We start from the raw sequence: 18,435 nt of genomic DNA, 5'->3' as shown, positions 1-18,435 counted from the left end.
AAATCCCTGGCATATCCGGAGGGTGCTGGGAAGACTGAAACCCTGGAGAGCTGCTGCCAGTCAGTGTAGACAATACTGAACTAGATGGAGCAATAATCTGGACTCAGAATAAGGCAGCTTTTACGCATATGGTCCTGCGTACCATTTCATGGAGAAGATGTCATTGTTGCACAAAATCACATGGAAAAATGCTGCCATGCATATAAAGCATATAGAGAAATGCCAGACAGCCGCAGTTTGCAAGCAATTTCTGCAATGGAAGGAGTTTCCAAAAGTCCTGCCATGAGATCACAGAAATCTCTGTGGCAATGTTTAAATCAGAGGTGGGGAACCTGAGGCCACGGAGGTTCATGCACCCTCTCAGGCTTCTCCTGTGAGCTCTCCCTAGGCCTCATTCCTCGTTGGTCCTGCTGCAACCACCAAGCATTTTTGTGTAGCTGGAATGTATCCTTGAACTCTGATGTTGCCTCTTGCTTATCTGGACCGAGGAGAGGGGGGTGAGTGTTAGCATGTGTAAAACTACCCTACTGAACATGCTTTAAAAAATAATAATGTTGATCCATCTATTTTTGCCTCTGACGTAGGGCCGGATTTAGGTTTGATGAGGCCCTAATCTACTGAAGGTAAAGGGGCCCTTCATATGTCCAGCTGCCCTTTGTCAACAACAAATTGTTGCTGGTTTTTTTGTGTTGAATATATGCTATATGGTAATTTATGGACCTAATAGGTATCTAAAGCCATTTGCACATAACAAAATATGTGATATTTTAGGGAGCAGGCTAGCAGGCGGGGCCCATTACTTACATCATAGGAGCCTACACAGCACAAAACACTGCTGCTGTATGTAGGTTTTATTTGTTTGTTTTTTATCTTATATTTTGGAAATGTGTATCCAGGTTTTTTTCCTTTAAATTTTTTGGGGGGCCCCAAGAGAGTGGGGCCCTAAGCTATAGCTTGTTTAGCTTATATGTAAATCTGGCACTTCTCTGACCCCGCCCACCACTCATATATGGTCCTCAATAAGTTTCCCAGAAGGTAAATATGTGGCCTTAGGGCTGGAAAATGTTCCCACTCATGATTTAAATGATGCCTACAATTAGATGCTTTCCAAAGGAAAAACTCAATGAGTCCTGCCCAATGGTTTATAATCTGGGGAATGGGGAGTTACAAGATATCAGTGAAGTAAAAGGAAATCAGTCTTGGACAAAGAAAGCAAGGTTTTGATAAGCTGTTGTAATACAAGCGAAGAAGTGGCATGGATACCAGAAGGAATAAAAAATCCAAATATTAGGGCCAATTACAGGGAAATTGTTAAGAGATGAGAGACAGAATTTCAAATTTAACATAGCAAATGAATGGAAGTCATTTACTACAAATGAATAAAACGAAAACAGAGGAGAGCTTGGTGCTGTTTTCTTTATTCACAAAAAAGCGGCCGTCAGGGGTGAGCTGTAAGGTAGCCAGTTATGCAGATGCTGCTGTATTATTCAGGATTGTGAAAACCCAAACAGACCTCAAAGGCCTCCAAAATAATTTCCAAAAGTGGGTGAACGGGCAACAAAATGACAAACATGTCAGCATAATGTTATGCACATTAGGACAAAACAATCAAACTTCACATACGCACTGATGGGATATGAACTGGCAGTGACTAATCAGGAAACAGATCTTGTAGTCCAAGTTTCCATCATCTGTGACTATTAAATTACATGCTATTCACTAGTTCATTCACATGAAGCTGACGGATAGCACTAGACACAGAATTTGCTCTCAGCTGACCAAACCAATTAGTTCTTCAAAGCATAAAATGTGGAGGGCTGACAGGGTTGCCAGCTTATTCACTGGCCCTGGCTCCTGTGCCACTAACAGCAACTCGATCTATGCAAATGCAAGCTGGATAGAGGCCAAGAGCCAAAAATGTGGGTGGTTATTTAAATTCAGTGGGCTTCTCTCACATCTGCAGCTTCTGAACATGTACCCAGCTTCTCTGTGCAATTTCCTTCCCCTCTCAGGAGGGTGCAATTTCTGAGTGGAGGTGTAGTGGGTGGGTGTGTGCGCGCACACAAACACACACACACACATGTGCTTATCCCTTTCCCTGGTGACTCTTTTTCTGTTCAGAATTCCCTTGCCCATGGAGTTCTGTGTGCTTCTTCATTTGTTTTCTTTGTTCTTTACATTCCCACCTTTCTTCCAAGGTGCCCAGGGTGCCCTGCATGATTCTACCCTCTTCATTTTATCCTCACAACAAGAAGAAGAAGAAGAAGAAGAGTTTGGATTTGATATCCCGCCTTTCTCTCCCCTTCAGGAGTCTCAAAGCGGCTAACATTCTCCTTTCCCTTCCTCCCCCACAACAAACACTCTGTGAGGTGAGTGGGGCTGAGAGACTTCAAAGAAGTGTGACTGGCCCAAGGTCACCCAGCAGCTGCATGTGGAGGAGCGGAGACACGAACCCGGTTCCCCAGATAACGAGACTACCGCTCTTAACCACTACACCACACTGACTCTCAGGTAGTAGGTTTGGCTTCAAGACATTGACTAGCTAAAGATCACCACATGAGCTTTATTTTTTATTTTTTCTTCCATAACAATGTTTATTTTTTGGCCATAAAAAATGTTACTTAACAAAACCTTCAAAAAGCAAACAAACAAAACCGGACAACTAAATTTCTTAGCACCGTTAAAAAACAACAACAACTTTCCCCCCAAAATAGTTATTCTCTCATTTCTCCTCCTCCTCCTCCTCCTCCTTCTTCTTCTTCTTCTTCTTCTTCTTCTTCTTCTTCTTCTTCTTCTTCTTCTTCTTCTTCTTCCACACCCCTTATATAAAGGACATTATTGCACCTTATCAGAACTTCACCAAGGTGTCCAGATAATGCACCATCAATATATTCTTCTGTATTGGCAAGCTGCATGTTTATGTAGCCATCGATGTAGACGAGGTAGCCTTTGTATTTCATCCCCCACTTCAGCTTCACCATCACTGGCTTCCCAGTCAGCCCGTTTAGGAAGGGCTTTGGGTTGAGAGGCAGACTCATAGCAACCAGACCAACCTAAGGGCGGCTGCGGCAACAAAAAATTTACTCGCAGGCCACCATGTGAGCTTTATGAGGATTTGAATGCTGGTATCACAGGTACCAGTGTGACCCCTACACATAGCTGTCACCTTTTCCCTTTTCTTGCGAGGAATCCTATTTGGAATAAGGGAATTTCCCTTTAAAAAAGGGAAACGTTGACAGCTATGCTCCTACACTGGCTGCCGGAAGCACACGCTGTTAGTGTTTTGTAAACCTAACAGCGACCCTGTAGAAATAGGTAGTTGGCAGGGGGGGTTATTTAGGGAAAGGGTTAAGTACATCTTTGTACCATCCCCTTCCCCTTTTCTGGCTGAAAACCAGAACCTCCAAAGGCTGCTGCCTCTTCTTCTTCTTCTTCTTCTTCTTCTTCTTCTAGCACCTGCTACCAGGGCTTCCTCACATTTGTGTGTAGTTTGCCTCTGTCTCCTCTCACTGGCTTTCCCTCAGGCCTGTGGATGAACCACTCCCCTCCTGCCTTTTCCAGGCAACTTCTTGCTTCTTTTCTTTTTGCAGTCTTCTCCTTCCCTGGGCCTGCCACTCGGTGTCCAAGCAGCTAAGCCAATGACAATAACATCAAGCGAAGCTCCTCTTAAGCGGCAGTCCAAACCACACTTTCCTGTGAGTAAGCCCAAGAATTCAATAGGGCCTAATTCTAAGTAGACATGGTTAGGATTGTGCTGTTAGTTAGCCTTTGGAACATAGTGTTTTGGAATATACATTGGAGGGCAGGAGGAAGAAGTCTGTCATCACGATAACAATAGATATTTTTCATGATTAGTTACTAACCTCTGGCTAGAAATATTCCCCAAGACTAAATGCTTGTAGAAGATTTCTGTTCTTCAGGTGGTAATGAGCTGAAACATCAGCTGATGGGGCTGCGCCTCTTTCAACCACCACAAGAATCACTCTCAGTCTCTGTAAAGTGGGGTACAATGCCAAATGCATAAGGCCCCAGTCACAAGCAGCCACCCAATAGCTATTTCTGGAACTAGGTAATGCCTTAAGGGAAGCCCCCTGATTTGCAAAATGGCATGCTGGGTTATAACCAGGTGACCAGGAAAAAGAAACTCTCTGGTTGTTAAGCAGCCCATTGTCAATCTCTCAGATAAAACCGACCCAGGAATAGAATAGAGTGGTACCTCAGGTTACAGACGCTTCAGGTTACAGGCTCTGCCAACCCAGAAATAATAATAAATCTGGAATTGAGACAACAAGGGGGGGGGGTGTAATGCAAGTTATAATCAATATTAGGCAATTAAGCTTTTAGCATAATATTTCAATATTTAGTGCAGGTGAGACCAACAGATCTATGTAAGAGCGGCAACGGTGTAGCGTGGGTTGTCAGCACCCGGGGCAAGGCAAGTAATTTGCGCCCCCTAACCCCTAACCTGCCGCCCCTGCCAGCTTCTTCTTGCTGCTGCCTGGTCTGGTCTGGTGTGGTTCTCTCCCGCGCTCAGCGCTGCGCTGGGCGGCCGCTGCACTGTCCCTCCCCCAGATAGTCCCTCGCTCTCTCTCCGCACCGCACGCCTGGCACCCACCCCCTCCACAGTGGGCGGCGACCCAGCGGCTCGGATTGGATTTGCACAGCCAGCACTGCAGTGAGAGAGAGTGAGTGAGCCAGGTAGGGGCAGAGAGCTGTGAGTGCGAGCGCCCCCCCAGATGTTGCGCCCGGTGCGGCCGGCACCCCCTGCACCCCCCACGCTACGCCACTGAAGAGCAGCAAGGTGAGCTGTATTACTTCCATTGCTAGAAGTGAATTATTATTTGCCCTTCATCCTGCAAAATGTTGGCTATAATTCCCATTTATTTCAGTTGGGTTACTTATAGGAAGCAAGGCTAAGCAGTCCTTAGCAAACTGGGATCTTTCGCAACATTGATCCCATAAACTGAATAAAGATAAAACCATTTTGTTTTAGTACCTCCGTTCAGTGAAGAATTGGCACGCCCTGTAACTAGACTCTGCAGAATTAAAAAATATAACATTGAACACCAGCTTTTGATGAAATATAAATAATTGGGTGAAGCAGCCCACGTCAGTAACACCCCAAAAGAGTTGCCTGAGGAGCAAGTGCCATAAGAAACCAGTCAAGATTCCGTGGAAACACCCTGTTGTGATTACATTCACACCATACGGCTGTGGAATTTGTCATCTCATTCTCTGCCAAGATGCAACAGTTCTGGGCACTGCTGAACATGCCATCAAATGATTCACAGCGGCTGAAGTTGTATTTTGCTTACATTACAACACCCAGCCAGGGAAAGTGTGACCTAAGATGCATTTTGCTGAACTTCATCAGCTATTCCCATATGAGGGGAGAATTGGTGTATTGGAGGCCATGCCAAAAACTTCAGAGACACTAAATTAAATCCTTCCTTGAGGCCATTGGCTTGGAATCTGTGGCTCGAACAGGCTCTTTTAGGCTATAAACCATGTCATGAAAAATTCCTGACCAGGGCTTCTTGCAGTGGTTTAAGAGAGAACTATTTAAAATTTGATTACAACATGCTTCTCCTTTGTTATGTTCTCATTCAAAAGGAAAATAAACTATTGCTTTTCTACGCCATCCCACTTCTCTTGTTCTGGGATCAGAAGGCTACTACCGTGTTACAACTTGTGCTCCTCAAACAGTTCCAGCAGAGAAAACTAATGGAATTGGTTAGTTATTCATCACACAGGTAGCGAGCGCACTGTGGCCTCCTGGACAGAGTTGTGGCTTTGGATGCTTCCCTAATGTCACCGCATTATTGCAGTCTGGAGGGAGAGAAAGAAACCATAACCTCGGAACATTTGGGATATTAAAAGTTACAGGATGTTAGCAGGAAACTACAGGACATACACCTATTGCAAACAAAGCAGTATGCCCCCCACCCAAGAGCCAATGCTATTGAAAGTATGAGAGCCAGTGTGGTGTAGTGGTTAAGAGCGGTAGACTCGTAATCTGGTGAACCGGGTTCGCGTCTCTGCTCCTCCACATGCAGCTGCTGGGTGACCTTGGGCTAGTCACACTTCTCTGAAGTCTCTCAGACCCACTCACCCCACAGAGTGTTTTTTGTGGGGGAGGAAGGAAAAGGAGATTGTTAGCCGCTTTGAGACTCCTTCAGGTAGTGATAAAGCAGGACATCAAATCCAAACTCTTCTTTATTTATAACTGCCCATATAACACCACAAGCACAAATCAGTTTGGATTTCAATAAGTAGTCCTCTAACCTCTCCCACAAACTCTCACTCTCTTCCTCTGATAGCATACACTATGCAAGTGGTTTTCAACCAGTGTCCTGTGGCACCCTGGGGTGCCTTGAATGATGGTCAAGGGGTGCCGCAGGCAGCACTGGCCTCTGTCCCTCTTTCCTTCCCTCCCCCTCCTCTGATGCCCTTTCGCATCTGGCTTCCCCAAAGTTTGCACAGCTGTTTATTGCAGCAGCTCTGGCTACTAGCTCTGCAGGCAAATGGTGCCTCTGGAAGGGATGGGGTGGCAGCTCAGAGACCAGGGGTGGCAGCAGCAGCAGCTGCCCGGAAGTCTCCCAAAGAGAGGGGAGTGGAGAGGAGGCTGAGTGAACACTCCACGAGGGAGGGTGTTAGGAAAAGGGTGAGACGCTGCCAGCTCCGTAGGCAAGGGGTGACATAGCTGGGCTCCTTAGCCCCACAGGGGCACCAAAGGAGTTGGTCAAGGGAGCCGTGGACTCAGAAAGGTTGAAAACCTCTGCCACTGGTCTTCAACTGGTGGGTCATGGCTTGACCTGATTCAAAGCGGGTCACTGTAGAAGCACTACCACCATGCAAATATATGGTAAAAGATTAAGAAATGGATCCCCAAATGCATGTTTGGGCCCTGGAAAAGTTGAAGATACCTGCCCTATGCAACCCCACAATACTTGCTTGTTTCTGATTAATATTGGTTTGGTGTTGTTTCTACTAGTTTAGCCTATGAGTTGTTCACATGTTTCTGTTCCGAATAGAACACCCTGTGATTATCACAAAGGAGTGTACAATGTGACGTGTGAATTGTTATTAGGCAGTCCTATTTCATAACTTGCTCGCTGCACTATTAAAGGATTGATAAAGAAAGCAAATTGCTCAAGCTGGTTATACTGCCCGGATGTTGTCTCCAGACCTCACTGAAGCAGCAGTCGAATGACCAGAAACTGAATTAGAAAGTGTAGGGTAACTAACAACATACATCAAAACACTCACAAAACCACATGCCTAGATTGCAAACATGTGATCAGAACACAGACTGATAAAATCTAGAGTCCATTGCTTAATAATCCATTGTGATTTATCTCCCAGGATAAGTGTGCAATGTGGAAAGCCCACTTCATCTCATAATACCCTCAGAATGTTACATTGTACTTAAATCTCATTGAAATTGTTGAGACAGTCTCACCAGAAGTTACCTTGTCCCATTGATTTTAGTCATACTTAAGTGCAAGAACCCATTATTTCTGCAGACTTTCTTTGAAAAAGATTGAATGTGGAACCCATTTAACACAATTCGAAAACTTTCCCCAAATATGTTCCCCATTACTATGAAAATCCTTTCCTCTAACACCCCAACAAATAGGGAGGATTTGTAGCTTAGAATTCTTGCAACAATTTTGATTTCCATGTCCCTTGAATGTTATTCCCATCCAAGCCTATTATTGGGGCTTTGGGGCGGGGGGGGGGGGAGAATACAGTATGTATAAACAAATGTAGAGGCTTTGAGAAATTCCTTTCCCACCCCATGACAAATTTATGACACCAACTCCATCGATGGGCTGTGCAAGACTTGAATTTTGAGGAAACAAATTACAAAAGCACTAAGCAACTAATCAGGGATGCAGGTGGCACTGTGGGTTAAACCAGAGCCTAGGACTTGCCGATCAGAAGGCCAGCGGTTTGAATCCCCGCGACAGGGTGAGCTCCCATTGCTCGGTCCCAGCTCCTGCCAACCTAGCAGTTTGAAAGCACGTCAAAGTGCAAGTAGATAAATAGGTACCGCTCTGGCGAGAAGGTAAACGGCGTTTCTGTGCGCTGCTCTGGTTTGCCAGAAGCGGCTTAGTCATGCTGGCCACATGACCCAGAAGCTGTACACCGGCTCCCTCAGCCAATAAAGTGAGATGAGCGCTGCAACCCCAGAGTCAGTCACGACTGGACCTAATGGTCGGGGTCCCTTTACCTTTAAGCAACTAATCAAGTCATTCATGCAACTAAATAAAAGGGGAACCTGTCATTTTCCAGATCCCCCAGTAGCACACCCTTCCCCCAGCTCATAGCAGTTCTCATTTCCTATCTCTAGCCCATTTCGTTCAGCATCCACATCCACTCACATATCTTGCAGCTATATTTATCCAACACTTTTCCAAGAGGTCAAAGATACAAGGATGACAGAGCTTTACTGATTAGGATGGTTTTGCTTCTGAAACAAATTATAAGTGGGATGCATTTCAAAAAGCATTTCTAAATGTCGAGAGCCACAGAAGTTAAGAATGTAAGAAGAGCCTTGTTGGACCAGTGAGGGTTGCCTGGAGCCTTTGTTACATATATTTAAGCGGTGGGGGAAAACATTTCTCTTCTCCCAGGCCATTGACTAATTTTATCATCAATGTGGGGTGGGGATATTGTTTTTGTTCGTTACTATGTTATGTATTTTTGTGTTTTTATATCATGAACTGCCATGTGATCCTTGGATGAAGGGCGGTATAGAAATTTAATACAGGCAATGACCAATTTAGGCACATCCAAATGACGCGCAATCACACATGCATAGCACTGAACCTGGAAGTAGTCCCAAAATGTCATAAAAATGTCACAGAAAGGGCTGGAATGGGGCAGCACGGGAGTGAAGTCAAACCATTGGGTAGCATCACTGAATTGACCTCCCCAATGTACAAGCCTGGGCAGTGTGGATGGAAGTCCTGGGCTGCCCAGACAATAGGACCCCCACTCAGCCTTCTTCAAGTGGTCCAAAGAAAGCAGAGCAATATGTTTGGCATCAGCTTGGTTGCAGTTGTTGTCAGAAGGAAGCATACAATACGCCATCCAACCAAGCGTCTTAGGGACCAGATTTGTGAAGGGTTTACTCCTTAATCTTTTCTTCTCCTGCAGATAGCGTGCAGGGCAGCAGAGGTTTGGGATCAGAGTTTTCCTTCTCCTAGATGGGCTACCCTCCCAGTTTGGCAAGCCCCATGAGCCCCATCTGCTTACATTAAACAGTGGCAATTGTCACTTGCATAATTGCTAACACAGCAGAGCTGTTGCTTTAGCATAATATTTTGGATTGGCTCATGACCACCATCAGATTGCGACAATGTGCTGTTATTCTCCATCCCAGCTGCATCTCTGCTGGCACATTGCTCCATAGATTTAAGCCTCAAGACTCTATTTTTTTTAATGATTAACATCTGCTGAAAGGACTACTCAATGCCAGACTTGTGTTTTTGAACCAGCAAGCAGGTAGCTATTAAACTCCAGTGGTTTTTTGTTTGTTTGTTTTTTTAAAAGTACAATTATCTTCATCTGTACTTCATCACAGTGCAGGTTTAGATCAAGACATGATCATATTTAGGGGGTCTTTTTGTTTCCTTCACCAATGAGACTCCTCAGGCTTGGTTCAGACACACAGCAGCCACCTCCATGCAAATGAACTAGTCCAGGCTGGCTTGGACACTTCTGTGTGACTACATTCTTCTTTTTTATTCTTTGTTTTCAGGCCTGTTAAGCCTGGCAATAGTTTGAGGCATGTTAGTTACTAAGCACATGATGGCTGCTGATTTCATCAGCACACACACAAGAGGACTCTCAGGGCACCGTAAGGACTAGCAGATATATTGTGGCTTAAGCTTTCATGTGCTATGCTCCATTTTGTCAGGTGCATGACATGTTATCCCAAATTTGGTGTGTGTGTGTTGGTACACATATATATGTATTCCACATAAACACTGAGTTGTACCCAGTTCTGCTAGTATGACCAGAAGGGACACTTGCCCCAGTGAACTCTCGACCTGTCTCCCCACTCTCGGCTCCTGCTACCCTCAAAAGGCCACTTCCAGTGTTCATGGGATGCTCATTGTAGGCTGGAATGTGGGACAGAGCACTATGGGAGATGGGGTGTGGAATAGTCTGCAATCAGGCAAAAGCATCTTTGGTCAGCAGAGGAGAGCAATACCCTGCTCCACATCCCAGCCCTTTACTAAGGACCCCTGACTTAACTGAGGAGAGGTTTTTGGAAGGTAGCATAGGCCTGTAGGGGAGGAAAAGGGTGGGAATTCCCTAGTGCAAGCAACGTTTATGCTGGCATTCCCAAGGGAATACTGGGGAAATTGTAAAGAGTGGAGCCTATGAAAGTGAACCATCATTCATTTTGTGGTTGTTTGTTTACATTGGAGGCTGATTCTCTCTCCCAATGAGATCAGAATGGAGATCACCAACCAGGAGGAAGATTGCATTGGTGAGGCTGCCTACGGACCATACATGTCTTCCCCCAAAGAATCCTGGGAAGTGTAGTTTACCCCTCAAAAAGCTACAATCCCCAGGATTCTTTGAGAAGAGTCATGTGCTTTAAATGTATGGCATGTACGTAGCCTCGGGCACTGACCCCTGGTAGTACAGCAGGAACAGAGGGGAATTCTATAAAACTTTCTTAGCACTTCTCATGAGCAGGAACCGCAGGAGATTGCTGGGAGGAAGAAAGAAGGTGAGTTATCCAGGGATGAAGATGAGCTGGGGGACAAATTATGTCTTGCATGAGCAAGGACATCTCTTCAGACTTCAGGTGGCCACAGGGCCTGGAGACAAACAGGTTGTGTATGTATAGTAGTGACCAGAGGAGGAATGACTGCTGGGAGGAGCGCAGAGAGAAGAAATACCATGTTGCAGCTGCAGCAGCTGCAACAATGCATGTCTCTCCCATATTGGTCTCCACAGCAGGCTCCTGCAGCCTTTCAACAGTTTGACTTTAGTCCCAAAGGCACACTCCTCCATTGTCTCCTGAGGCAGGTGGATGCCAACTGTCCCAACTGTCCACTATGAGGTCAATATCAACAACCATCAACAGACAACCAACAGAAGACACTGCAGAATCCAAATACAGGCAGTGATAAGAACATCATTTAATCCCCGCCCTCCAGGGTGTTAAAATAAGGCAATGGCAGGCAAATACAGGGTGGAGAGAGACACCCTACTGCAGGCAGGCAGGCAGGCAGACAGACAGACAGACAGACAGACAGACAGACAGACAGACAGACAATAAGTTTCCAAAACAAGCAAATGTAAAAAGTTTCAGTTGTTTATGGCTGCTTGATCCTGCAAGTTTTGTCCAGATAGCGCCAGCTTCCCTTTCTTGATCAAAGGCAGGCCCAGAAAGGAAAAGGGAAAAATAGAAGGTGAATAAAGGAGGGTCAACAGAGATTTGGGGTCAAAAGGGAGGGAGGAGAGGGTTGCACAAACTGTCTCACATATTACCGCCTTCACCACCAGAAATAAGCCTCCCTTGAGGAGTCTATTTTTTCCAATTCAGACAAGAACAGGTAGGTAGTCCATCTTTATCCAAGGTAGGCATTTGCCCATTCTTAGCCTCCCCACCCCCCACCCCCTACAGCCCAGGTTCAGGAATCCCAGCCTTCCAGCCCTCTAGATGCTCCCTGCCTCTTCGCACCGTGTGGGCAAACAAGGTGTTCAGCGGGAGAAACAACACAATGGGCAGTCACACCATTGGCTGAATCCCAGAAGAGAGGGAGGGAAAGCGGAGAAGCGCCGGAGCCACCCAAAAGGATCTGCGGAGGCATCGCTATTGTAGGAAAGGAGGAGGAGGAGGAGGAGGAGAGCACTGTGAAATTGAAAACAAACAGAAAAGGGCCCCCAGTGCCTCCAGTTGGGAACTTCAAAGTATTTCTTCCGAGTATCCGGCGGGACTGGAAATGCAGTACTTTATATTCCCCACGTGGAATTAATAGCGCTGCCTAGTTCGGTGTTAGACTGAAAACGAAGGGATTGTTATACACCAAGGATACAAAGAGTTTAAGGGGCCGTTGATTTGGGAGGTCGAGCGATACCGATGGTGACCAGGAAAACCTTTTCGAGGCCAGTTTCTTTGCCAGGGGAGACGGGGACGCCAGTTGTTTTGAGACATCACAATCAAAATGCAGGGGATGCTCGGCTCCCTTTCATTGTCAGGAAGGAAGGACACACCGGGGCTGAGACGCAGCGCGATGCGACCCCCCCTCTGCCCCCCCCCTTATGTGTCTTAACTGCCTTTGCCCTCCCCTCATAAGCTGGCGCGATGTATATTTATATGGCCGATATATATTTATACGGTTTATCCTGATGAGCAACTTTTCCAGAAGAAAGAAACGTTCTACAGTATTTAACTGCGTTTAACTAACGCGCACTAAAAACGGCGCAAGTTGTGAATCTGGAAAATGGACAGTAACGCCACACACACACACACACACACACACACCCATTCCTAGGAAAGCATCTTTGGTCCGCGCGCTGCCTATTGTTTCCTTTCCGATCACCCCCGCGCGGGGGGGGGCGGTGTTGAAAGGAGAGGAGAGGGCTAATTATATTAAAAGCCTGGTTCTGCCCCTTTAAAAGAGCGGGAGAGAGTCGGCGGGGGGCGAACTCGGGGCCGCAAGATGAATTCATCGGCGGGCAGCAAAGGGCTCCCAACGGGTCACGTGGAGGGGCAGGAAATGATTGATGCACAAGGTTGCTGGGCGCGAAGAAATTTAATAGCGCCGCGCGAGGAGCGGCTTCCCACTTCTGCTACTTCGCCGGGCGCACACGCTTCGTTTGCACCAATGATGTCAGCGAGGCCCGACTCCGGATCCACCCCCCACGCGCCTCCCGCCCCCTTCCAGGCTCGCGATGAAAATATTGCCCTTCCTTCGAGGGAGCCCCTCCGGAAGTGGCTCCTCGAAAAGAAACTTCCACTCAGCCTTTATGGCTTCGTGCTGGTGGCTGTGGGCTTCGCCAAGCCTATGGCCATCGGGGCTTACTTCCGAGTAAACATGCCCGCGAGTGGTGCTGCTCTCCCAGCGGATCTGTGCAAGCAGGAGTCAAATACTGGGCTGACTCAGGTGCAAGGGTTGCATCGGGACCGCGCAGGCAGTAGGGGGCAGGGGTGGCTGAGCTGTCAAGGCGGCCACTAACTGCTGCATTTGGGGGTTTCAGCAGGGAGGACTGAGCGACCTCGACCCCCTGAAACCGACGTAACACGTGCGACTCCAAGCGAGCATAACTCCAGCTCCCTTCCACAAGATGTAAGCGCATACTGGATCAGCCCTCAGTAGTCACGAACAGGGGTGCCAACTTGAATAAAATATTGCGGGGGGTAACCCCCACCCCGTATAATCGATCACAAGATGCAGCTCACGCACACCATTTGCATGGCAATGCCCATCAACTTGGGGGGCGGCCCCCTCAAATGGGGGGGGGCGAAGAGACCTCGGCCTCTGAGGAGTTGGCTCCTACGGTCACGAAGCTCACCGTCTGCTCTAATCTTACCTAGCTCTCAGGTTTGCTATGAGGATTTTTTTTTAGCAATCTATTTTCATAAAAACCACGTGCGCCGCCCCGAGCCACTCGGAGGAAGGGCGAGATACGGATGTGACAAATACGGTGTTTTTAAACTTTGCTGGGAAGCTGCATCGTCCACCCGCTTTTGGCCACCGACTTTTGTGTGGCCCCGCACTCTCCTCCCTCACCAACGCAGGAAGGGGATCGCTCGCTAATGATCTGAAAATCGCAGCTGCCGCTTCCCTGACGGTCCTGCTTAGAATTCACTAAAGGAAAGGGTCTCATTATGCAAATATTTCATTCCAGAAAGGGAAAGGGGGGAGGGGAGATGTCAGTTATTTAAATATGACAGCTCGCCGTGTATCCTCTCTCCCCAACCCCCACCGACGTCCCAAATTAAGGCTGCATCTTCCTCGGGTTTACTCTCCCCTCCTCCCATCCATTCACATCAGCGAGTATCCCCGGAACACCCCTCCGAAGTGTGTGTGTTTTTCCCCGATCGGAGGAAGGAAGGCTGAAAGGCGGCAGGACCCCGTGCCGGATAACTTCAGCGAGTGGTAGCGAAGCAGCCCCAAAGGGGCTTCCCTCCCCTTCGCCACTACCACGCCAGGATCCCTGATCCGATCCAGTCCCCGTTGCAGCTGAGCGCCGGTTCCTTCGAGCGCAGAAGTAACCCTGAAAAGGTTAAGGCAAAGCCCCGCCATCCCCAGTCGCGCTGCCAAATCCCGCTCTCCCTTTAATGCCTGGAGGGATTAAGCTGGCTGTGTGTGCTGCAGACCAGAAGGAAAAACCGGGGAGGTTCCGAAGAAAACTACCCGCCTTTAACCACCAGGGTTAGGAAGACGCACACGCACCCCGCCCCCGACGTAGTAGGGCTGCCCCCAGAACCTGCACACCGGGGCTTTCTGGATGATCTGGAGAGCAGCCAGATTTCACCCCCAATTGCACCCTGGCGGCGTCCACCGAGTGGATGCATTCCAGAATCGAGCTCCGGCATCCTCTACTTTTAAAAGCGAAAAATATATATATATCTCGAACGGTATGCAAAGCAGATCGCCGGACTTCCTGCGCTTTATCAAAAGCAACCAGCCACCAACCCGAGTCATTCATCTAGAACAAGTCGGTCTCTCTCTCCCCATACACACACACATACAAGTGTAATGGCTAATATGTCCCTACTGTCCTGCCATGAAAAGATCCGTGCTGCCCTTTTGCCAACAACGAGCCAGCCAAACGCTGGCGACTCAAACTCCTTCCCTCCCGCAGCTTTCAAGCCATCCCCGAACTGCAAACAGGGGGGGAAACAACTCCCGAAACTGCAACCCGAGCGTTTTCCAAGCCAGTCCTTGTTTGCCCGGTTCCCACCAATCGATCTTTCTGTGCTGGACGCTGACAGCGCTGCAAAGGCAGCCCGGACGCCGCGCGCAGGACTCTGTCAAGTGCAACGCACCCCCTCGGGGATCCGTCAAAACCTTGCCGTCCCCGAGAGCCGAAAAAGCCCCGAGAGCTGCGAGCGGCGCCGGTGCCTCAGCGCCCAGAAACTCCGCTTTCTTTTCATCACCGCCAATCAATTAAGCAGGACGCGGACGTAACAATTTCTTATTAATTACCGAGCGAGAGACTTCGTGTGTGTTGCACAAAAAAGAGAGAGAGAAAGAGAGAGGAGGAGATAGGAAAGAAAAGAGCGAGGAAGGATAGAGCAGCTGGGAGTCTGGAGACGCCCGGTTCAGTCTGGCAGCATGCATCGGAAAGGCGCCCTTTTTCATATTTAAACCACGCGGAATATGTACATTTTTGATTCCTACTTACGCTTTCAGGGGGTTGTGAATGACAGTCGCCATTTTGCTACAATGTAACAGAATATTGTGTCTCGGAGTTCTAAAGGTTCGCTCAGGGGAAGCGCTCGGCCAATCGAGAAAGTGGATACCGGCCCGCCGCCCAATCAAACTCCGAGGGCGGAGCCAGGGTTCTGCTAGTTATTAGGGGAGCTGTCAAAGCCCAGAGGTCACTCCCTTTCTGTGCAACTGTTAAGAGAGCAGGTCTTAAAGGGGCAGCGACGCGGCAGAGGGGCAATCGGCGCTCGAACTTAGATAGCGGGGAGTTTCAAGAGTTTTTAATAATAGTTTGGGTCTTTAAAAAACCCAAACAAAACCGCACACGCACAGAGGCGAGCGTGGGGTGGGTGTGCGCGCGCGGGGGTGAAACATAGTTCGTTCATTGTTTCCATAGCTTCTCGTTTCCCGAAGAGCATCTCCTCCAACTATTCATATGCAAGGATTGGGTTCGTGCCATTTAATCGGGGGGGGGGGGGAATTACATGTGTGCTGACCCTCACTTCTGCAGTTGCACGTTCTAGTTGTTCGGGGTATTAAAAAAACCCAAAACAAAACATGGTGGTCTCCATTTTGTTTGCCTTGATCTCCAGCCACTTTCCCCTTTAGGTTTCTTGGAACGCCGCTCGGTAATTACAGTGACTTCAGGGCAGCACCCTTCCCCCTCCGCCAGGAATTTCTCTGTGTCAGTCATCCAACTTCTGCAGCCAGTGCACTAGTTACATAATGCACAGTGGCCAAACCGACCGCCTGTTTGTTTCACTCAAAGCAACTTTTTGGAAGCGTGATCGTCTGGGTGTAGCGTGTTGAGACCTGACCTCTCTGATCTTTTGACATGAGAAAAGGGAGCGGGAGGGAGGGAGCTTCGCCTACATTTCATTAAAGCACATATAAGTGCTCCGAAGAAGCGAAGGAACTTCTCGGAGGCAGCAGATCTTCTGACTGCAAGGGAAAGGAGTGGAGACAGAGCCCCATTTCTGGGAAAGACACCAAGACGTCTGAGTTTACCTGTGGCTAATTACATGAGTCTGCAAATGAATTACCCAGAAGAGGAGCTGCAAGATTTTTGATGTGTCTAAAGGCTGAAATCATACCCACTTGAGAGTAAGCTGAAATCCCATGCATGCTTACTTGGCAGTGAAGCCTATGGAACTCAAGGAGACTAACTTTTGAGTGAACACACTCAGCAGGCATGTATGTGAAACCTAATCACTGGACGTTTGAGGACTGAACTGTTAAGGACACTTTGGGTACTTCCAGATAGGGACCTGGTATCATAAATGAGATCTACTTTTTCTGTGTGTGTGTGTGTGTGTGTTAGACATGCTAGCTTCCACACACATTCCTCTCCCCACCCCTGTAATGGATATTCATGGGCGTTCTACTACTTGTCATCCACACCAGGGTTGTTGCTTTTTGGTCTCTCCCCTCAGTTACTTCTCCCCTGGCATCCACTACCTTTTTAAATTACAGGCATGAAAACAGGTATTTCTATACCTCTGCATACCTGAAGAAATTGCATCCTAAGAATTGTACATGAGCCAGCAGAGCCAGCCTTGTTCAGCTAGCTACCATGTTTTATTGGGGGCAAAATGAAGGGTGGGGCTTTGGACAGGGGATAATTTTTAAAATACTGTGGGTCTTGTCAAATACTGTGGGTCTTGTTTGTTTGTTTGTTTCTTAATTAAAGGGGGGGTCAGGTGTTCATACAGTGATTACAACCTCTCAGGAGATATTGAGAGAGCCTCTCCTCCAAACCAGATGTGAGGCAATCAGTAGAAATAGGAGTCTTGTATTGTTATCTGGGGCAACTGGAAACAAAACGGGACAACCTACTGAAACAATAGGGACAACACGGGTGCCGCTGTTTTTGGACTACAACTCCCATCATCCCTCGCTAGCAAGACCAGTGGTCAAGGATGATGGGAATTGTAGTCCAAAAACAGCTGGAGGCCCAAGGTTGGGGAACACTGGTCTAAACCACAGAGCCTAGGGCTTGCCGATCAGAAGGTCAGCAGTTCGAATCCCCTCAACGGGGTGAGCTCCCGTTGCTCGGTCCCTGCTCCTGCCAACCTAGCAGTTTGAAAGCATGTCAAAGTGCAAGTACATAAATAGGTAACGCTCTGGCAGGAAGGTACACGGCGTTTCCGTGCACTGCTCTGGTTCGCCAGAAGTGTCTTAGTCATGCTGGCCACATGACCCGGAATCTGTACGCCGGCTCCCTTGGCCAATAAAGCAAGATGAGCGCCGTAACCCCAGAGTCGTCTGCGACTGGACCTAATGGTCAGGGGTCCCTTTACCTTTACTGAAACACATGACAAAACACTCACCCTAAAAATTGCACTAACAAGCTGGGAGCAGTTGCAGGTGTACACTGGACTGGGCTAGTTTTACATATCTGATTTTCCACATTAAGGGGAAATCCAGACTAAATGTAAACAAACAAACAAACAAAAATACTTGCCCTTATGTTTGTTTGTTTGTTTGTTTGTTTACATTACAATGTCATGTGGATGCAGGGTGGGTGGGTGTGGAATTGTGAGCATAGCAGCAACAATTTCACAATAACTCCCATCTGGAAGTACCCTTGGTTAAGTCAGGCTTCCTCAACCTCAGCCCTCCAGATGTTTTTGGCCTACAACTCCCATGATCCCTAGCTAGCAGCACCAGAGGTCAGGGATTATGGGAATTGTAGTCTCAAAACATCTGGAGGGCCGAGGTTGAGGAAGCCTGGTTAAGATTAAGCCCCACTAGACTCAGAGAGACTCATTTCAGAATAAATATGCATCACAGAAACATAGGGAACTGCTCTATACCAAGACTGACTATTGGCCCCTCTGGCTCAGCCGGCACTGACTTGGCAGCTGTGCCCCAGGGCTTCATGCAGAGAGACTCTCTCTGCTGTGTTTGGAAATACTGGGGATTGAACCTTGGGTCTTTTGCCTGCAAACTTAAAAATTAACAGAGGAGCGGTGGAGAGAAGCTTGGGTGAGTTGTGTGGGAGTCCCTGAGGGCTGAATCTAGT

The 18,435-nt window shown here is 47.8% G+C and overlaps 2 protein-coding genes across 3 annotated transcripts in view; both read right to left on the bottom strand.

The window, feature by feature from the left end:
* DPF3 (double PHD fingers 3) overlaps nt 1–15,473 on the bottom strand; it is a 199,563-nt gene extending 184,090 nt beyond the window's left edge. Inside the window, exon 1 of one of the 2 annotated variants that reach the window (XR_014527586.1) lies at nt 15,388–15,456. Coding sequence is in view for 1 of the 2 variants with exons in the window: in XM_083509424.1 (XP_083365550.1) it covers nt 15,388–15,419 (32 nt within the window). In the remaining variant the exon portion in view is untranslated. Of the gene's footprint in view, nt 1–15,387 lie in introns of both variants that reach the window. The other variant, XM_083509424.1, reaches the window with a different exon arrangement.
* On the bottom strand, nt 2,569–3,111 carry LOC310710244 (small nuclear ribonucleoprotein F-like). Its single transcript, XM_083510985.1, has one exon. The coding sequence runs from the start codon at nt 3,036–3,038 to the stop codon at nt 2,715–2,717; it is 324 nt and encodes a 107-aa protein (XP_083367111.1). The 5' UTR covers nt 3,039–3,111; the 3' UTR covers nt 2,569–2,714.
* Nucleotides 15,474–18,435: the final 2,962 nt, after the last annotated feature.

The sequence above is a fragment of the Podarcis liolepis genome (assembly GCF_965112155.1).
Source record: "Podarcis liolepis genome assembly, chromosome: 1".
NCBI classification, from domain to species: Eukaryota; Metazoa; Chordata; class Lepidosauria; order Squamata; family Lacertidae; genus Podarcis; species Podarcis liolepis.
The sequence above is the reverse complement of the archived record's forward strand: the minus strand, read 5'-3'. Positions and strand labels throughout refer to the sequence as shown.